Consider the following 18,280-nt stretch of genomic DNA (forward strand, 5'->3'; position numbering starts at 1 on the left):
CCTTGTGTCTTGAGTTTTGCTTGAATGTAAGAGGAAAAAGTAGGTAAAAGGGTAATTCTGATGGTAGAAAAAGTCTGATGGTAGGTACCTACGTAAGCACAATGTACTTATTTTGTCCCAAACCTAGTCTAGAGCTAAGTGCTCTTAGAGTTTGCAGCGTGGCTTTCTAGAATTTTCCTGGGCACACTGACTTATGATTTCCTTTTAGTTCCCTCTAACTTGCTGTCACAGCTGAGACCCTCACCTCAACAGGAAGGGTGTTGTGACAGTCTTTTTTTTTTTTTTTTTTTTTTTTTTTTTTTTTTTTTTTTTTGAGATAGAGGCTCTGTTATGTAGCTTTGGCTGTCCTGGAATATGCCATGTAGATCAGGCTGTCCTCAAACTCACACAGATCTGCTTGCCTCTTGCCCCCCAAGTAATGGGACTGAAGCCACTTTCTATGTAATGTATCTATGTATGTATCCATGTATGTATGCATGTCCATACATGGGTGTTTGGCCTGCTTGTATGTCTGTTCATCTAACACATGTGTTCAGTGCTCTAAGAGTCCAGAAGAGGGCATTGGATCCCCTAGAAATAGAGTTACACACAGTTGTGAGCTGCCATGTGGGTGCTGGGAATTGAACCTAGGTCCTCTGGAAGAGCAGCCAGTGCTCTTCTGAGCTGTCTCCAGCTCCACAGCAATCATTTTTAAGATTTAAATTTATTGCCTTTAATTGTGTATGTGTATCTGTCTGTCTGTCTGTGTCTGTGTGCCTGTGAATGCAGGTACCCACAGACTCCTGAAGAGGGTGTTGAATTTCTTGGAGCTGGTCATGAGCAACCCAGCATGAGTGCTAGGAACCCAACTCAGGTCCCCTGGAAGGGCAGTTAGCACTTAACCACTGAGCCCTTCCAGTCCATGATTGGCATTTAAAATGTTTTAATTTATTATTATTTTTTATCTGCATGTATATCTGTATACCATATGTGTGCTTGATGCCTGAGGAGGCCAGAAGAGGGCATTGGGTCCCTCTTGGAACTGAACCTCCACATCATGTGGAGCTTACTCCTGAATACTATGGTGTGTACTGCATGCATAGATGAATACACACACACACACACACACACACACAAAAAAAAAAAAAAACAAAAAAAAAAAAAAAAACTAATGTAATAATGTTATTTAGAAGCACAAATGCTGTATGATCCAAATAAAACACATCTATGAATTTTTGTTGTTAGTTCAGGGCCTCATAGACTCCAGGTTTGCCCCTAACTCACTATGTAGCCAAGGATAACCTTGAACTTTTTTCTAATACTCTTGTTTCTACCTTGAATGAAAAAAAGAAGTAAAAAGGAAAGGAACATGACTTCCTAGGTATGGTGGAGGAGAAAGTTATCATAAATAAAAGGAAGAGCATAGCCAGAGGCAGGGATACCTGGGAGAGTCCAGAGTGGACATGACCAGACTGAGCTGGGCCATGTGGGGAGAGGGGGGCCAGGGGGAATGGGGCCAGAAGGGCACCAGGTACAGCAGCCAGGAGGCCCAAGGTTGTAGCGGTAACGCCCATGTTACCAATACCGTTCACCATGTCTGAGCGAGGGGCTGCGGATTAAAAAATAGAGACAAGAGACAGCTAGTCATTCATTTGCCATGGCTGAAATGCCGAATGCCGTTTATTGAAAGAGGGAGGAAACCTAAAATACAGTCTTACAGCACAATAGATGATCCCTGGAGGGCAGAAGTTCTCTACCTGCTACTGAATGTTCTACATTCTTGCATCTAAGTTGTTTATACCAAATAAAGGACACAGGAACAAAGAACCTCCAGTGAGCCCTCTGGTGATCCTTAGGTGAGAAGGAGACGGGCAGGGAATCTGAATAGGGAGGACATCTGGTCAAGGTCAGCAAGCAAGGAGGCAGCCACTCACAGTCGGGGGCCAGGGCCCACACAAGGTATGAGAAGAACCGGTAACCAAAATGTCTGGATTAAGACAGGGAAGAGCCTCTGGGGAAGGGCAGCCCACCCCTGGGCTGGAGAGTTCAGGGTGGAGGGCAGGGTATGCCAGCCACTCCCTGAACAGGTAGGGACTGAGGGATGCTGGGAGAACCTGGCTTTGGTACATTGAATAGGCATTTCAGCCTGTTGTCTCAGTGTTAGAGATTTAACCCAGCTCCAGAGGCCTAGTGGATACATACTAGTAGATACATATATACCACTGTGCCTGGTTTATGTGGTGCTGGTTAGGCAAGTACTCTACAAACTGCTACATCTCCCACCCCATTAATCCATTTTTTAAAAAAGATGTGGCTTGTTGGTTTGTTTGTTTTTCGAGAAATTGTTTCTCTGTGTAGCCTTTGCTGTCCCGAAGCTTGCTCTGTAGACCAGGCTGGCCTTGAACTCAGAGATCTGCCTGCTTCTGCAAAAAGATTTTTTTTATGTACATGGGTGTTTTACTTGCATGTACGTCGGTGCACATGTGTGCCTGATACCTACCAAGACCAGAGGAAGGCATGCCATGTAACTGGAGTGACAGATGGCTGTGAGCTGGCATGTGGGTGCTGGGAACCAAACCTGGGTTCTCTCCAAGAGCAGCCAGTGCTCTGGACCACTGAGCCATCTTTCCAGCCTTCATCAATGGCTTTGGCTCCTGAACCTGGCTTGAGTCTCCCCCTGCCTTCCTGTGGTGACCAAGGGCAGTGTGAATGACGTCACCTAAGAAGGCTGTGACACAGCACAGTGACCCACGAGAAGGAAAGCTCAGGCAGGCAGGGTTCTTCCCGGACACCGCCCACTGTGGATGTGATGGAGTGCTGCCTTGCAGTACAGGACCCAAAGTCTTTGGAAGCTGGGTGGGGATGAGACCACAGGGCTGTGGATTTCAGACTCCACCCCCCACCCCCATCCCCCACCTCCGCTCTACCTGTGACCCATGAACTCTTGCAGAATCAATGTATGTGTCTGACCTCTTCTGCCTCTTAAGCTAATGCGTTCCACATGTGTAAGTACCTTTGGTGCGAATCAGAGGAGAAATGGGAGGGGGGGGTGATCCTAGTTCCTGTTTTCAGAGATTCAGTGACTAAACCTATGTTGTATGTACATGTGTGCACATACTTTATCACTAATCTCTTGATAGTTCTCATGGTTTTGAACTGTGTGTGACTCATAGTGAGCAATGCAGTGAACATTGTCACCCAGTGCAAACTGATGAAATCAACGATTTTACACCCTTGACCTATGAAAAAATGCTTTTATATGGCCCAACCTATATATAATGCAACCAAAAGTGCTTGGTGGTTTTTAGTGTGTGTGTGTGTGTGTGTGTGTGTGTGTGTGTGTGTGTGTTTTGAGAAAGGGTCTCACTTTATAGCCCTGGCTGGTCTGGAACTCAGAGACTGGTACACCTCTGCCTCGTGAGTGTTGAGACTACAGACATGCTCCTCCATACCCAGCCCACACAGAAGTTTTGTGCAACTGGGTGTGGTGTCTCCAGCTCTTTATGGGAGCACTAGAGGGCTGGAGTGGGGGAGGAGTAGATGTTCGAAGCCCTCCTCAGCTATATCAAAAGTTCAATACCAGCCTGTAATGATTGAGACTTGGATACTTAATACCTCGCTCTGGTCTTTGTTTCTGTGAGCATGTTTGAGGGTGGGGAGACCACAGTATAGTCCTGACTGCCATTCCTCAGAAGCTGTCCACTGTGGTTTTTTATTTTGAAAATTTCATTCTTTTATTTTTAAAAATGTGTGGGTGCACACTCACTACAGTGTGTATGAGAGAACAGAGGACAACTAGTGAGAGCTGGTTCTCCCCTTCCACCATGTTGGTCCCAGGTCACCAGGCTTGGCCGTAAATGCCTTTACCCACTGAGCCACGTCACCAGCCCAGGCTTGTTTTTAAAGACATTGTCCCTCACTCAGCTTCCAAGTAGGGTAGCCTGAGTGACCAGGGGTCCCCAGGTGTCTGCCTGTCTCCTCCCAGCACTGAAATCGATATAAGCATGTACCACCGTGGCTGCCCCTTGTCCCCCAGACAGGGTTTCTCTGTGTAGCCATGGCTGTCCTGGAACTTGCTCTGTAGCCCAGGCTGGCCTCAAACTCAGAGATCCACCTGCCTCTGCCTCTGCTGAGATTAAAGGTGTGTACCACCAACCTCTCCTGGTTTATAACTGGCTTTTTTGATGTGAGGTCTGGGGCTTGAACTCAGATCCTCATGCTTTCCAAGTAAACATTTCATCTAAGTCCTTAATCTCGTGGGAGGGCCTGGGGTGGAGGGGTATTTATTATATGACCTCCCTCTGGTGATCCTGCCTTGGCCTCCTCAGTGTTGCAGGCATGAGCCACATCTGGCTAGCTCGTTTGTTCGAATACTTGTGTCCTACCAGTACAATGACCCAGTCACTTTTTCTTCTTCACAACAGCACTTAGAGGAAACCCATCTCATTAAACACACCAGGCTGGATTGGGGCGACTTACTACATGTAGCTCCGTGTAACTAGGCACAGACGGCTGTTGTGGCTTTCTTTATACTCTTTGCCCCCGTTACATCTGTATTCAGAACTTGAGGGATGGATACCAACACCAAAGAATGGACCTGGAAACAATCTCTTGTTTCCAGGCGCAGGACTACCAAAAGGCAGGGAAGCTTCATATTTAAACAATTTTTTTTTGGGGGGGAGACTGGTTTTGCTGTGTGATCTTGGCACTTAGTACGTAGATCAGGCTGGTCTTGAACTCAGGGCAATCCTCCTGCCTCAGCCTCAGGAATAGCTAGAATTAAATGTGTGCACCACCCTCTCAGGCCAGATTTGAGCAATTTCAGTAACACAGAAGTTCAAGCTGTTTTCTCTATCTTGGAGCAAAGACTCAGCCTCTCGGACCCTTAACGTGGGCTTTGTAATACCCACGTTTTAACATTTGCATCTTTTTTTTTTTTTTTTTTTACTTTTAATCCTCCTGTCCCACTGTATTTCAGGCCTCTGCACTGGCTGCGGGGTGTGCTTTATCCTCTGGACCACCCCCTCTTTCAGCACGGCCGGCAGCTGGAAGTCTTCACTGACCTCTCACTCTCCGCCCTGCCCCCATCATGGATGGGAGGGCGTCTGTACCTCCTCCTCGTCCAGATGTGTGTCTGCCAAAGACCCCCCAGCGTAGAGGATGATGAATGATGTGACCTCGCAGCTAGACTTGTGGGAAAGTGTTGATCCTTTGAAAAGAGAAAGAAAGGGAAGTAGTGGGGGTGGGGGGAGGCGACGGGACGGGACGGGACGGGAGTGGAGCCGCTGGGCTGGAGGAGTCTCAACACTCACGCTCGCTTGGCTCCAACCACTTTACCTTCCCCGGGAAGTGAAGGGAGTGCTCCAATCTATGCCTGCACTCCTTCGCTGGAATTAGGGAGTGTTTTTCCTCGTTTGCTTCAAACCCCCAATGCACTCGGGTTCCCTGCTCTCGGCAAGACAGCATCCCAGCCCTCTCCCGGGCTTCCTCTGCGCCAGCCCCTTCTCCATCCTCCACCGCGCTTCAACACTTGGGGGCGGAGCTGGCTCGGCGGGCCTGTTCCTTTAAGGAGCTGTCCCCGCCCCTCTCGGAATCGCGGTCTGACGCGGGATGACAGCAGCGAGTTCGGTATGCCTATGCAAATAAGTGTCCCCTTCCGGCCAATGGGGAGCGGAGGTGCCGGAAGCGCGGACCAATAGGGCGGGGGCGCTGGGGCTCACCATATAAGGAGCGGCCTCGCCATAAAAGGAAACATTGTATCTCTTTATATGGGGGGGAAGGGTCGGGGGATACCTCCGCCGCCAGCGCGTGGTCCCGGCCCCCTCCGCCCGCGGTCTCGGCCGCGGCCAGCAGCCCCTGCCCCCCGGGGGACGCTGACGGCCGCAGGGTGCGCCTCCCCGGCACACGGACAGGGGGCGCTGCGCGCGGCCTGGGGCAACCCCGGCCACAGGGGCAGGAAAGTGAGGGCCCAGGTCGGCCCGGGCGTGCAGGGGCCCCGGGTTCGCAGCGGCGGCCGCGGCAGCGGGAGCGGCGCTAGCAGCGGCGGGAGTGCCCGGTGGAACCGGGAAGCCGATGGCGGCGGCGGCGGCGGCCCCGATCCCTCGCTGACTTGCCCGTCCGCCCTCCTGCACTGAGCGCCATGTTACCGAGCCAAGCTGGGGCCGCGGCGGCTCTGGGCCGGGGCTCGGCCCTGGGGGGCAGCCTGAACCGGACCCCGACGGGGCGGCCGGGCGGCGGAGGCGGCGGAGGGACTCGCGGGGCGAACGGGGGCCGGGTTCCCGGGAACGGCGCGGGGCTCGGCCCGGGCCGCCTGGAGCGGGAGGCTGCAGCGGCGGCGGCGCCCACCCCGGCGCCCACCGCCGGGGCCCTCTACAGCGGCAGCGAGGGCGACTCCGAGTCCGGCGAGGAGGAGGAGCTGGGCGCCGAGCGGCGCGGCCTCAAGCGGAGCCTGAGCGAGATGGAGCTCGGCGTGGTGGTCGGTGGGCCCGAGGCGGCGGCGGCGGCCGCCGGGGGCTACGGGCCGGTGAGCGGTGCGGTGAGCGGGGCCAAGCCGGGGAAGAAGACCCGGGGCCGCGTGAAGATCAAGATGGAGTTCATCGACAACAAGCTGCGGCGCTATACGACCTTCAGCAAGAGGAAGACGGGCATCATGAAGAAGGTACCGGAGCCGGAGGTTGGCGCGCCCCGGGGGGACCCGGAGGGTGGGTGCGCGCTAGGGTAGCCCGGGAGCGAGATGGAGCCGAGGCGGAGGTGAGGAGGCGGCGAGTCCGCACAAGGTGTGTAGGAGGGGACGGTGGTACCCCGGCCGAGCCAGAGGGGAGGGGCCGCCGGGGAAATGTGGGGAGAGGGGAGATGCTGCGAGCGTCCGGAACCCAGGGCAGAGGCGCCGAGGTGGGAGTGACCAGCGCGCGGGAGAAAGAGGGTCCTGGAGGAGGGCAGGAGTGGACAAGGGGCGGGCAGGAAGGTGGGTAACCAGACGCGGGGGGCAGCCGAGCCACTCTGTCCCGGTGTGCGGGAAGGGCGGTGGGAAGGGGAGCAGAAGGATTTGAGAGGAGGAGGCTGGAGTTGGATGACAGCCGTGAGCGAGCGTGAGTGGGAGGAAAGGTGGGCATCGCTGGAGTTGTGCGGGCTTGAAGGACGGGGCAGGGTTAGGGGCCAGGTGGGAAAGCTGGGCGGGAGAGCTGTGGCTGCTGCTGCCTTGAGGAACGGCAAGCGGGGACCAAGTCCCGCCCTGGCCATGTGTCTTCCGTTGCTTTCTCTGGAAATCTCATGCTGCCCGCAGGACCGGCTGCAGAATCACCCGGTCTTTGGGACAAGTAGGGTTTCCAGCTCTAGGGCGAATCGGTGCATGCAATGTTGGGGACGGGGAGATTTGTAGAGGTACCTTGTGCCAGCCAATATCCCAGGAAAAGTGGTGAGGAAAGGAGTCTAGGCGATACAGGAAGGGATGGAAGCAGAGGAAGCAGCCTGCAACCTGGGCACCAGTGTTGTTATCTGTTCCTTGTAGAAGCTGGAACTGCTTCCAAGGTGGGTTGTACAATTTAGCAGGGGATCCCGTTTCTGGGCTCATGGCAGAGGATCTGTCGCAAACTTAGCCAATCGGTTATCGGTAACCCTTAATCATCACGGAGAAGGTTTGGGAGAAGGTCCTTCCTTATCCTTCTATCCCAAGGCAAAGGGCACTGTAGTATTACAGGGCCAAAGGAGTCAGGCTGTGGCAACAGGTTAGAGCCCGTGCAGTGATCTGGCAGTGATCATGGGCAGTTGCACACTTAGATGGCTGTTACCACTAACACGATGTGTGGATTCCAGTGTGGTAGGGATCTCATTGTCCCTCTGACAGTGAGGAGGAAGCGGGCACCAGGCATGTTGGGGGATAGCTAACTGGGTCTTTCTATGTCCCCTCGAAGTTATATATCCATCCCTGCTGGGAGCTATTTCTGTTTGCTTGGGGTACCTGCAGTCGGACTGTTTCTTCAAGGACAAAGGCAGTTTCTCCACTTCCAGCTCACCGTCAGGTGTCTAGTCCCTAGAGTTGAAGGTCATCACAGGAGTCGGTGCTGGAGATCACCGTATAATTTTCCCCAGGGAAGTGGAGAGGAAATGCTGACCTGCCCGTATCCCTCCCAACTCCCCAGGCCTATGAGCTGTCCACGCTGACAGGGACGCAAGTGCTGTTGCTGGTGGCCAGTGAGACAGGCCATGTGTATACCTTTGCCACCCGCAAACTGCAGCCCATGATCACCAGTGAGACCGGCAAGGCACTGATTCAGACCTGCCTCAACTCGCCAGACTCTCCACCCCGCTCAGACCCCACCACAGACCAGAGAATGAGTGCCACTGGCTTTGAAGAGCCGGATCTCACCTACCAGGTGTCGGAATCTGACAGCAGTGGGGAGACCAAGGTGTGTTGTTGGGGTCACCTCTGTAAAGGGGGGAGAAAAGAGGGTCCCTTTCCTTTCTTGGCCTAGTGCGGGGAAATGGATGTTCTTAGTGATGTGGAGTGGGACCAGTTTAGTGTTCCTTATCCTAGGAGACAGGTGTCCATCCTCCATTCCTGACAGGAGGCCGTCCCCCAAGATAAGCGGGCGGCCTCCGTGCCCATATAAGGCCGGTTCGGGCTCCACGCCGGCCTCCCGCCCACAGCCCGCCTGCCTGGCAAGGCCTTCGCATTCCTCCCGCCAGCTGTCTCCCCGCTTTGGGCGGGGGTGTAGCTTGGCCCTGCCCTCCTGGCCGGCTGGGAATAGGAAGGGAGCCTCCTGATCCAGGGTCCTGGGAACCCACTGCTGTTGCCAGGCGGGCTGTCAGGTTGGGCAGGGAACTACCATACTAGCGAGCCTCATTCCGGGTGTCGGGGTGCTCGGGATACCCAGGCCTGGGCTGTTAGGGAGAGCATTGGCCTGCTACTAAAGATGCCTGCTCTAGTTACGCCTCCCCCTCATTCCCGGTAAGGACGGAGGGGCGGGTCTTCCTTCTTGCTGTCTGTGGAGCTCCGCCTTCCGGGTGCTGAACTAACTGACCAATGGAAGGGAGCGGCACTGTTTGCCTTAGCAACGCCTCCACCAACCAAAGGCCTTGGGGCCCGTTGCTTAGCAAACATCCCGGGCTGACCCACCCCGGCTTTTGAATTAAGTCGGATCTAGGCCTGGCGGCTTGGTTCTCAACTCCTGGATTCTTCCTCACAACTCTAAGAACGGAGAGAGTCAAAACTCCAGGTTCCCCCTTGTGTTAGTTACCCGTTATCTGCAGTCGTTTTCTCGTGTGTGTGTGTGTGTGTGTGTGTGTGTGTGTGTGTGTGTGTGTCTGTGTGTGTGTGTCTGTGTGTGTGTGTCTGTGTGTGTGTGTCTGTGTGTGTGTCTGTGTGTGTGTGTCTGTGTGTGTGTGTGTGTGTGTGCACGCGGGTAAGTCAGTCCCTTGGTCTTGGGCTGAAGCGCTGCACTGTCAGACCTTCATGGGCTTTCTCTTCTTTGAAAATCTCGGTCCCTGCTGTAGAGCCCAGCAGTTCAGAACCGGAAGGACCCTTTTGAAGAGAACTCAAGCCCAACCCTCTCACATTTTGAAGAGGAAATTAAAGCTCATAAAAGGGAAGTGATTATCTCAGGGTCACCCAGACAGTCACTGCCAGAGCTAGAAGCAGACTGTGAGTGAGATTTGTGCGGTTCCCTGGGGCAGAAAGCGCGCAGTTCTCACTGTAAGAGCTGCAAGTGTTTATTTTGATCTTGGTGTGAGCTCAGATGCTCTCTCTGAGTGGTTTTAGGAATGCTAGCCTGCTTATCTTTTTTTCCCCCGCCGCTTAATCTTCTCAACAACCTCCAAGTTAAGTAGTTGTGGTTTTTTCTTTATTTGTTTGTAATATTTACTTATTATTTTGAGGCAAGGTCCTGATTGTCCTAGAACTCGCTCTGTAGACCAGGCTGGCCTTGAACTCACAGATCCTCCTGCCTCTGCCTCCCGAGTGCTGGGATTAAAGGTGTGCGCCACCCCACCTCCCATACAATTATGGTTGTAATTTTTAAACTTCGAGACAGGGTCTCACAGTGTAGACCAGGCTGGGCAGCGCTGATGCCTCAGACTCCCAAGTGCTAGAACTTGAGGCACCATGTCCAGTCAACAGCTTCATGACTTTCGTGGCAAGTAAATGGTAGAATTGGGGCTGTAACCGAAACAGCGATTTCTGCCTGGATTCTCCATTCACACAAAGCTCCTGAGGGATGAGATCTGTCAGCAGCTCACTGCTCCGTCTTTGCTCTGGGTATAGGACACACTGAAGCCAGCGTTCACAGTCACCAACCTGCCGGGTACCACCTCCACCATCCAGACAGCACCCAGCACCTCCACCACCATGCAAGTCAGCAGCGGCCCCTCCTTCCCCATCACCAACTACCTGGCACCGGTGTCTGCCAGCGTCAGCCCCAGTGGTGCCAGCAGTGCCAACGGGACTGTGCTCAAGAGTGCGGGCAGCGGGCCTGTGTCCTCCGGGGGCCTCATGCAGCTGCCCACCAGCTTCACCCTCATGCCCGGTGAGTCACAGGGGCGCCAGGGAGGGGTCCGACGGAGGACGCTAAAAGTGATTTTAGGGCTAGCCCCAGGAGGACCTCTTTCTTAGCTAAGAAAAGGTGAACATGGGCGAGAGCCAAAGAGAACCATTGTGTGTCTCATTGGAAGACAAACTGTGTCCAGTGAGATCCCTGCTGGTGCTGTAGTAAGTCTCAACGCTCCATTCTGGTCTTGTCTGGCTAGTTCGCCCTTGAACCTCCGTTGCTATGGAGATGGTTGGTGTTCTGTCACTTCTCTGTTGTGACTGGAGGGTAGGTTATGTTGATGGGTTAAGGACAGCTCCGGGTCAGCTGAAGAAGATGAAAGCAGAGCCTGAGGCAGAAGAAAGAGGGAGTCACTTCATTCGGACATGAAGGACCTCTTCAGGTCCCAGGGGAAAGTGATAAGGGTTGGGAACCAGAGTATGGGACCCGGGACTGTATACGCCAGCGTGTTTGGTGAGGCTGACAGACTGCGTGGGATGGAGCCCACGTAACACGCCGTGTCTTGTAGGTGGGGCGGTGGCCCAGCAGGTCCCTGTGCAGGCCATCCAGGTGCACCAGGCCCCACAGCAAGCGTCTCCCTCTCGTGACAGCAGCACAGACCTCACGCAGACCTCCTCCAGCGGGACAGGTATGACTCCTTGTCACCCCCCACGCCTTGCCTTCCCACAGGAAGCCTGGCAGAAGGTGCTTAGCAGTGTGGCTCCTGTACCGAGGACCCTGGGGAATTTACTCAAGCAGAAACTGGGGCTTTTGGTTTCATGTTTATAGGAAAGCTGGTGAGCGTGGCTGGGGTTTGAACCCTGCTCTGCAGTGAGGCTGTAGAGTCAAGGGAGACATAAGAAACCACTGGGAAATGGTTTGTTCAGTAGCAAGGAAGGAGCAGTCAGCGCATCTGTCACCGGGTGGGAGGGTGTTACAGGTCTTGAGTAGCAGGCTCTAATTCCTCTCAGCTACCTTTGGTCATTTCAGGAATTACAGCGAACTCTCATATGTAAGCTGCTGCCAACCCAGCCTTACTCATTACAGTGTGGTCTAGGGGCTGAAGGAACCGAGGACTTGGAGTTTTCAGAATCTCCAGCGTCACCTCAAACCCAGTGACTCAGAATTTGCACTTTAACAAGGTTCCTCTGTTAACATTGGAGAAGTGCTTGTCTCAAGGATGAGCTGATTAGGTGTAAGTTTAGGAAGCTGGAGAGAGAGGAAGGAACAGGTGAAAATGAAGAGTGAGTGATGGTGTTTCCTGGGAGAGGGCCCCATCATTGTGATGCTAGGGTCTGGGGACGGGATTGGATGCATAGACAGTCCGCTCAGAGGAAAACGCTAGGCTTTTCAGTTGATGGTAAGGAACAAAGAAACAATCTTTTGTCAAACCTGTGACCCAGAACATGGTACAAAGATCCTAGAGGTTGGAATCCTGGGGCAGGATGAGAGTTAGCAGGAGGGATCAGCTCCCTGATGTGTATCTGTGTTTTCCAGTGACGTTGCCCGCCACCATCATGACGTCGTCTATACCCACAACTGTGGGTGGCCACATGATGTACCCTAGTCCCCATGCAGTGATGTATGCCCCCACCTCGGGCCTGGCTGATGGCAGCCTCACCGTGCTCAATGCCTTCTCCCAGGCACCGTCCACCATGCAGGTGTCCCACAGCCAGGTCCAGGAGCAAGGTGAGGGAAGGACCAGGGCCGGAGAAAGAAGGACCATTTATTTCTCCCTTTCACAGGCACTCAGATGTGCCCCAGCTCCAACACTGAGATGCATTCTCCTCCTGTTGATTCCCTCCCCCAATGCCCACATATATCCCTGCACAAATACAGACTTGGATATTCTCACACTCACTGGACAACTGTATTTGTTCATTTGGACACTCACACACACTTACACTTTCACACTACAGGCACCCTCGTGCATTGCATGAGACACTTTGGGGCACACATCCTTGGCTACGTGTTTGAGGCTCCCCAGTCACTTGTGTATATCACGTCTCCGATATCTAGAGCTCCTCCTGAGCAAGTGAATGAGCATCTCCCCTGCTTTCCGATGCAGGTGGTGTCCCTCAGGTGTTCCTGACAGCATCCTCTGGGACCGTGCAGATCCCTGTTTCTGCAGTTCAGCTTCACCAGGTAAATGGGGCAGGTGGGCCCCCCACCCCCTCCCGCCCTGTCCCACCCAGTCTTCCCTAGCCGGGGGCCCATCTGTTTCTGCTCAGGCCTGCATTGGACCAGCAGGCCAGCAGGGGGCGCCCGAGCCTGCTTGTCCTTCCTCCGACGGGCCATCCTCATTCTCCTCCTTCCCTACAGATGGCTGTGATAGGGCAGCAAGCTGGGAGCAGCAGCAACCTCACCGAGCTCCAGGTGGTGAACTTGGACGCCACCCACAGCACCAAGAGTGAATGATCCGCCCGCCGCCCTGGACAGACGGCCAAGGGACGGCACCACTTATTTATTGTTGCCTTTTCACGTTTTCTTTACACACACATTGACTGGCCGGAGGAGGGAGGCAGGAGAAGGAGAGGGCAGCCACAGGACTGTGCCCTCTCACTCCAGCCAAAGAAATGGGCCTGCCTGCCCTCCCCCTGCCCTCCCTCACCCCCTCCCTCCTACCCCACCTGTCGCGCTGGGCATGGTGGGGCTGTCCTCCCCCTCAGACCCCTGCCAGCTTGGCTCAACGTTTGCTCTGAGTATTCGCTCACCCGGTGGGACTGTGCCCACCTTCCCACTCACAGGCCTTCTGTGGGGCTGGGCACAGTGCCCCCTCTGAGGAAGCATTTGGGGCCCTCTCTCCAGCCTGTCTGGTGACCTCTGGTTAGTTCTGTGCCGCCACAGTCTGGGTCAAAAGAGCCCTGCCCCTGCCCTCAGGGAGCCAGCTGGGAGAGAGGGGGTTCTTCCCTCCTACCGCCCCCCTCTGCCCCCTTCAGCTCCTGGATAGCTGGGCCTGTGCACAGGGCAGGTCACGGGGCGCCTGCTCTGCCTTGCCGCTCTGTCCCCACGGACCTGCAGGGGCTCTCGGGGCGGAGGGAGCCTCTGGCGGCCTCTCTTCCTCTGTCTTCCCCCTTCTCCCAGCTGCTTTACTTAAAAGTTGATTTTGAACTTTTTATTTGAGGAGATGAAGTGAAAACAAATCTATAAATATATATTTTTAAAATATTTAACTTTTTTTTAATGGCGTTTTTCTCATCCCCCTCCCTGCCCAAACTCCCCTTTTCTGGGGAGCCCTTAGGCTCTCTAGAACTGGCTGGGCCTCTGGGGACAGCCCCCCCCCCATGAGCTCGGGGTCCACCAGTGTGCATGCAGGAGATTCTGGGTTTGCCCCCCGTCCTGGGTTCTTTCCAGGAGAAAGCTGGGGAAGGGCCCCTCAGGCCGCAGAAGGGGAGGGAGGGTGACCCACAGCTCGAGGCCTCTTTTACCCTCTGGGGTTGTGGCTGGGAAGAGGGAGACCAAATGTGGGCTAGGGCCGGAGGGGGCCAGATAGAGGAGACGGATTTCATTTGTGCCACAGCACAGCATTGCAGCCTTGTGCCCCCCCCCCCCAGGCTTACAGCTCCCTGGGGCCCAGGCTGCAGTGAGCAGGAGGGGGTCTGGGGGGTGGGGAGACACAGGAATGGGGGTCATATAGGAGCAGCTCTTGGGCTGAGCGCAGCGATGGAGAGCCAGAAATGGGCAGCTCTCCCAGGGAGCAAGCAGCTACTGTAACTTTTTTAAATTAAGACAAAAAGCCTTGAAGAAAATGACTTTATTTTTCTAAGTGTAACCTCAGTATTTATGTAATTTGTACAGGGCCATGCCCCACCCCCTTAGAACCCGCTTGGGGACCCTGAGGGTGGGCTAGCATAGGGGGAGGGTATTGTACCCCGTGTCAGAGCCAGCCTAAACCACCTGTGTTCAGTAAGGGAGCTTTTCCAGGAGGGCGGTCGGGGTGGAGTGTCGCGCTCAGACCCCTTGCTGCTGCCCTCGGTAGGCACGGGCCTGCTTCTGAGGTTAGGTGAAGGTGGGCAGGGTCTTGTGCACACCTAGGTATCACGGGAGGATCTGTTGACATGTTTGAGAACCCCCCACCTCTGATCCCCACTGCTGTCTCACCCAGCTGGGGAGGCCACCGCTCTGGGCTTTCTCCTGGAAATAGCTGGGCTTGGGGAGCTTTGAAGACCGGGGCATGGTAAACCAGGGGCCAGAGCGGGGAGCTTGGGACTCAGGTCTGTAACTGCCCAGCGCCTGCCTTTCTCTCCTTGGTTCACTCCTCTACCACTCACTCACCTCTCCCCCACCACATGGGAGGCGATGTTGATTCCTCCTCACAAAAGACAGATCCAGTGAGTGGATCAGGCAAAGTGCTTATGATGTGTGCTGTGTGACTGTGGCCTTGGGAGAGTCTGCGTGTCAGGACTGAGGTGGCATTTCTATGTGCAGCGACCCTTGGTGTTTCCCTTCCTAAGTGGCTCTGGGGTGTGTGTGCGCTTGTGTTTGAGTGAATGCTTGTGTGAATGTGGGGTGTATGTGGGTATATCAGTGGTTTCTACTTCTCCTGGGATGTTGACCCAGGAACAGTGGACATGGTCACATCCTATGTACAGAGCTTTCTTTTGTATTAAAAAAAATTACTCTTTCAATAAATGTATCATTTTTGTGCACAGACTGGGGTCTTTGGCTGTGTCTTTGGGATTTTTTCAGCATAGGGAGGGAGGAGTGAATACAAAATCCCCTAAACTCTGCCCCTGGAAGCAGGGCCCTTTGGATTATTGAATCCTGCATGATTGAAGAAATCTAGGCGAGGGACTTTCTCACTATGCATGGTTTTGCCAGCAGCTCAGGGCAGTTCAATGGTTTTACCTAAAAAACAAAGTGGAAGAACTAACTTAAAATACCTCAGGGTTTGGGGAGTGTTGGAAACTTAAGACCACAAAAAAAGACACCGGAAAGTCACAGGGTGGTGGGAGCGTGGCTTAACTAATGCAGGGCAGGTGCTGCGATGGGTGGGTGAGGGAGAGGGACCCGGTGAAAGCAGGGCGCGTCACACCTGGCTAGCTGGAAAGCACGCCGGCTGCGGGCTCCCCGGCTAGTACGCATGCTCCACTCCCGCGCCGTTTTGCCACGCTCGTAGTGGGCCACGGTGGGACCCGTAGCCGCCGGGCCTGTGCGTGTGCCCGGCGTGTGACCCGGAAAGGAGTTGTGGAGGAGGCGGGCCGAGCTGTGGGACCCGCTGCTGGATGCCGGTGAGGGGCGAGCCGGGCGGGGAGAGGTGAGAAGCGAGTCCTGTGCCCACCGGTCCCTTCCCTTCCCCACCCCAGCCCCTCATCTCCGCTCCCCGGGACAGGAGGGAAGTCGGGTCCTGTCAGCTCTCGAGCCCGAGACCGCCATCCTCCCCCTCCGCACCCCCAGGCCATTCCCAGCGCGGTGCCCCGCCGGCCCCCGCCCTCCCTCCGGGGTCTGCACGGGCGCGATCGCGGTCACGCTGCGTTGGGTTCCGCCCCGCCGCCAGGCGCCACCCTCACGCCGCGGTTTAAGCGCCTGGTCCTGGCCGTCCCGGTGCCGTCCCCGCCCCCGGGCCCAGCGGGTGGCCGGACTTGGTCCTGTGCTAATCAACAGCCACTGTGGCTTCACCTCCTAGCCTCCCTTCCATGCTAAGTGGATCCCACCCCCACTGGCTCACATCTTATCCTCCTCCTCCTCCTTTCTGCTGCTCGGCTTCTGAGTACTGCGAGGCGACGCCGGCCCGATGGCCGGTTCTTCACCGCGGTGTGCCTTCCGTCCATTCGGCTCCCTCGAGAGCACCTGCACTGCTTCAGACCTCACATACCTTTTCTGATCATTTTATTCTCCCCTAACACCCATGCCCATCTGATGCCTGCTACCCACTGTCTCCATCTAAGAATAGTATTGGATTATGTCGTAATACATTGCTTACTGAGCACTTAGGAGCTTGACAGTGTTCAGCTTTGTTTTTGTTTTTTGTTTGTTTGTTTTGTTTTTTTAAGGTTCACTGACTTTATTGGTTCAACAATAAACCGAGAAGGAAAACATTAGCTATCACTCCTGGGGCGTCACATCCACAGACGCAAAAAACGATCCTTTGAAAGCTGTTTTTGTTTTTTTTAAGACGGTCTTACTATGTAGTTGGGGTTGACCTGGAGATTTCTGTGTAGCCCAGCCTAGCCTCGAAAAGGTGATTTTCTTGCCTCAGTCTCCCAAATATCAAGATTATAGGCATGTGCCAGCACACCATGCTTAAATTCATAGCCTTTAAAAAGATTTATGGGACTGGGGGTATAGTTCAGTTAGTACAGTGCTTGCCAAGCATCCGTGAAGCCCTGAATCAGTCCCCAGCACCCACATAGTCCTGACAACCATCTATAACTCCAGTTCCAGGGGGTCTAATTCCCTCTGCTGGCCTCCAGGGGCACCATGCAAGCAGTGCACAAACAAATGCACCGGCAAAACAACATGCACACACACACACACACACACACACACACACACAGACATACAGACACACAGACACAGACACACACACACAGACATACACACACAGAGAGACACACACAGACACACACACACAGACACATCATATATAATAGATAATAAAACAATTTTTTTGTTGTTGTTTTTTTGGGACAGGGTTTCTCTGTGTAGTTTTGGATCCTGTCCTGGGACTCACTCTGTAGCCCAAACTGGCCTCGAACTCACAGAGATCCTCCTGCCTCTGCCTCCCGAGTGCTGGGATTAAAGGTGTGAGCCACCACCACCTGGCCAGATAAATATATTTTAAAAAAATAAGTAAAACAAAAAAGAGTTATGTGTATGAGTGTTAGCCTGCATGTATGTATGTGCACTGTGTGTGTGCAGTGCCCTTGGAGGTCAGAAGAGGGCGTGAGACCCCTGTAACTGGAGTTACAAGTGATCTTAGCTGCCATGTGGGTGCTGGGAACTGACCATGAGTCCTCTCATGGAGCAGCCAGTGCTCTTAACCCCTGAGCCATCTCTCCAGTACCCACATCTCCCACCACACACACACACACACACACACACACAGACACACACACAGACACACACGTACACACACACAGAGAGACACACACACACACACACACAGTGCTGGGCGCTCAGGGCCCCTCACACACACACAGACACAGACACACATACACACACACACACACACACACACACACACTCACACACACACAGACACACACAGACACACACACTCACACACACACACAGACACACACACAGACACACACACATATACACACACACACACATACACACTCACACAGACACACACACATACACACTCACACAGACACACACAGACACACACAGACACACACACTCACACACACACAGACACACACACAGACACACACACATATACACACACACACACACATACACACTCACACAGACACAGACACACACACAGACACACACATACACACTCACACAGACACACACACACACACAGACACACACACACACACACACACACACAGTGCTGGGAGCTCAGGGCCCCTCACACACTAGGCAGGCACACTGCTTTGGAGCTATAGTCCCAGCCCTCTTCCATCCCTGAACGCTTTCATTTCATCTCCTTGCTCTTTCCCTACATTCCTCTCTTATATAAATATCACCCCTTGCTTATCCCGTCATATACTTTGTCTTTTCTGCCTGTGTGTTCGAAACCTCATCACACAACCCACCATCCTGTTTTGCTACAAGATTCCTTCACGCTCTACGTAGTCGTTTCCTCTTTCACATACTGCCTG

At 54.1% G+C, this 18,280-nt stretch overlaps 2 protein-coding genes and 1 long non-coding RNA gene across 7 annotated transcripts in view; 2 read left to right on the forward strand and 1 right to left on the reverse strand.

Moving 5' to 3' along the window:
• Nucleotides 1-1,639: 1,639 nt before the first annotated feature.
• LOC143269952 (uncharacterized) lies at nt 1,640-8,949 on the reverse strand. Of its 3 annotated transcripts, XR_013046760.1 has the most exons (3): nt 8,805-8,947; nt 7,937-8,404; nt 1,640-5,188 (listed from the first exon to the last, which is right to left on the reverse strand). It is a non-coding gene; the product is annotated as an uncharacterized LOC143269952 (long non-coding RNA). The 3 variants fall into 3 exon arrangements; XR_013046759.1 differs by lacking the exon at nt 1,640-5,188 and having other exon boundaries at nt 7,744-8,404; nt 8,810-8,949; XR_013046758.1 differs by lacking the exon at nt 1,640-5,188 and having other exon boundaries at nt 7,744-8,404; nt 8,764-8,891.
• On the forward strand, nt 6,119-15,152 carry Srf (serum response factor). 2 transcript variants are annotated; one of them, XM_076557732.1, is made up of 7 exons: nt 6,119-6,637; nt 8,118-8,384; nt 10,238-10,499; nt 11,029-11,148; nt 11,997-12,188; nt 12,568-12,644; nt 12,822-15,152. In XM_076557732.1, the coding sequence occupies exons 1-7, from the start codon at nt 6,119-6,121 to the stop codon at nt 12,915-12,917; spliced, it is 1,533 nt and encodes a 510-aa protein (XP_076413847.1). In that variant the 3' UTR covers nt 12,918-15,152. The 2 variants fall into 2 exon arrangements, with proteins under 2 accessions (XP_076413847.1, XP_076413848.1); XM_076557733.1 differs by lacking the exon at nt 11,997-12,188.
• Nucleotides 15,153-15,530: 378 nt separating this feature from the next.
• The window catches only part of Cul9 (cullin 9), a 41,940-nt gene continuing 39,190 nt past the window's right edge, over nt 15,531-18,280 (forward strand). Inside the window, exon 1 of one of the 2 annotated variants that reach the window (XM_076557736.1) lies at nt 15,531-15,756. Coding sequence is in view for 1 of the 2 variants with exons in the window: in XM_076557735.1 (XP_076413850.1) it covers nt 15,725-15,730 (6 nt within the window). In the remaining variant the exon portion in view is untranslated. The remainder of the gene's footprint in view (nt 15,757-18,280) is intronic. The other variant, XM_076557735.1, reaches the window with a different exon arrangement.

The sequence above is a fragment of the Peromyscus maniculatus genome, chromosome 21, assembly GCF_049852395.1.
Source record: "Peromyscus maniculatus bairdii isolate BWxNUB_F1_BW_parent chromosome 21, HU_Pman_BW_mat_3.1, whole genome shotgun sequence".
In the NCBI taxonomy this organism is placed as follows: Eukaryota; Metazoa; Chordata; class Mammalia; order Rodentia; family Cricetidae; genus Peromyscus; species Peromyscus maniculatus.

Bases quoted from the DNA above. Each gene is read 5' to 3' on its own strand.
- Srf (XM_076557732.1), top strand. From the start codon at position 6,119: ATGTTACCGAGCCAAGCTGGGGCCGCGGCGGCTCTGGGCCGGGGCTCG. The intron at 10,500-11,028 runs GTGAGTCACAGG...CGTGTCTTGTAG, and splicing joins CAGCTTCACCCTCATGCCCG to GTGGGGCGGTGGCCCAGCAG. The intron at 12,645-12,821 runs GTAAATGGGGCA...CCTTCCCTACAG, and splicing joins CTGCAGTTCAGCTTCACCAG to ATGGCTGTGATAGGGCAGCA.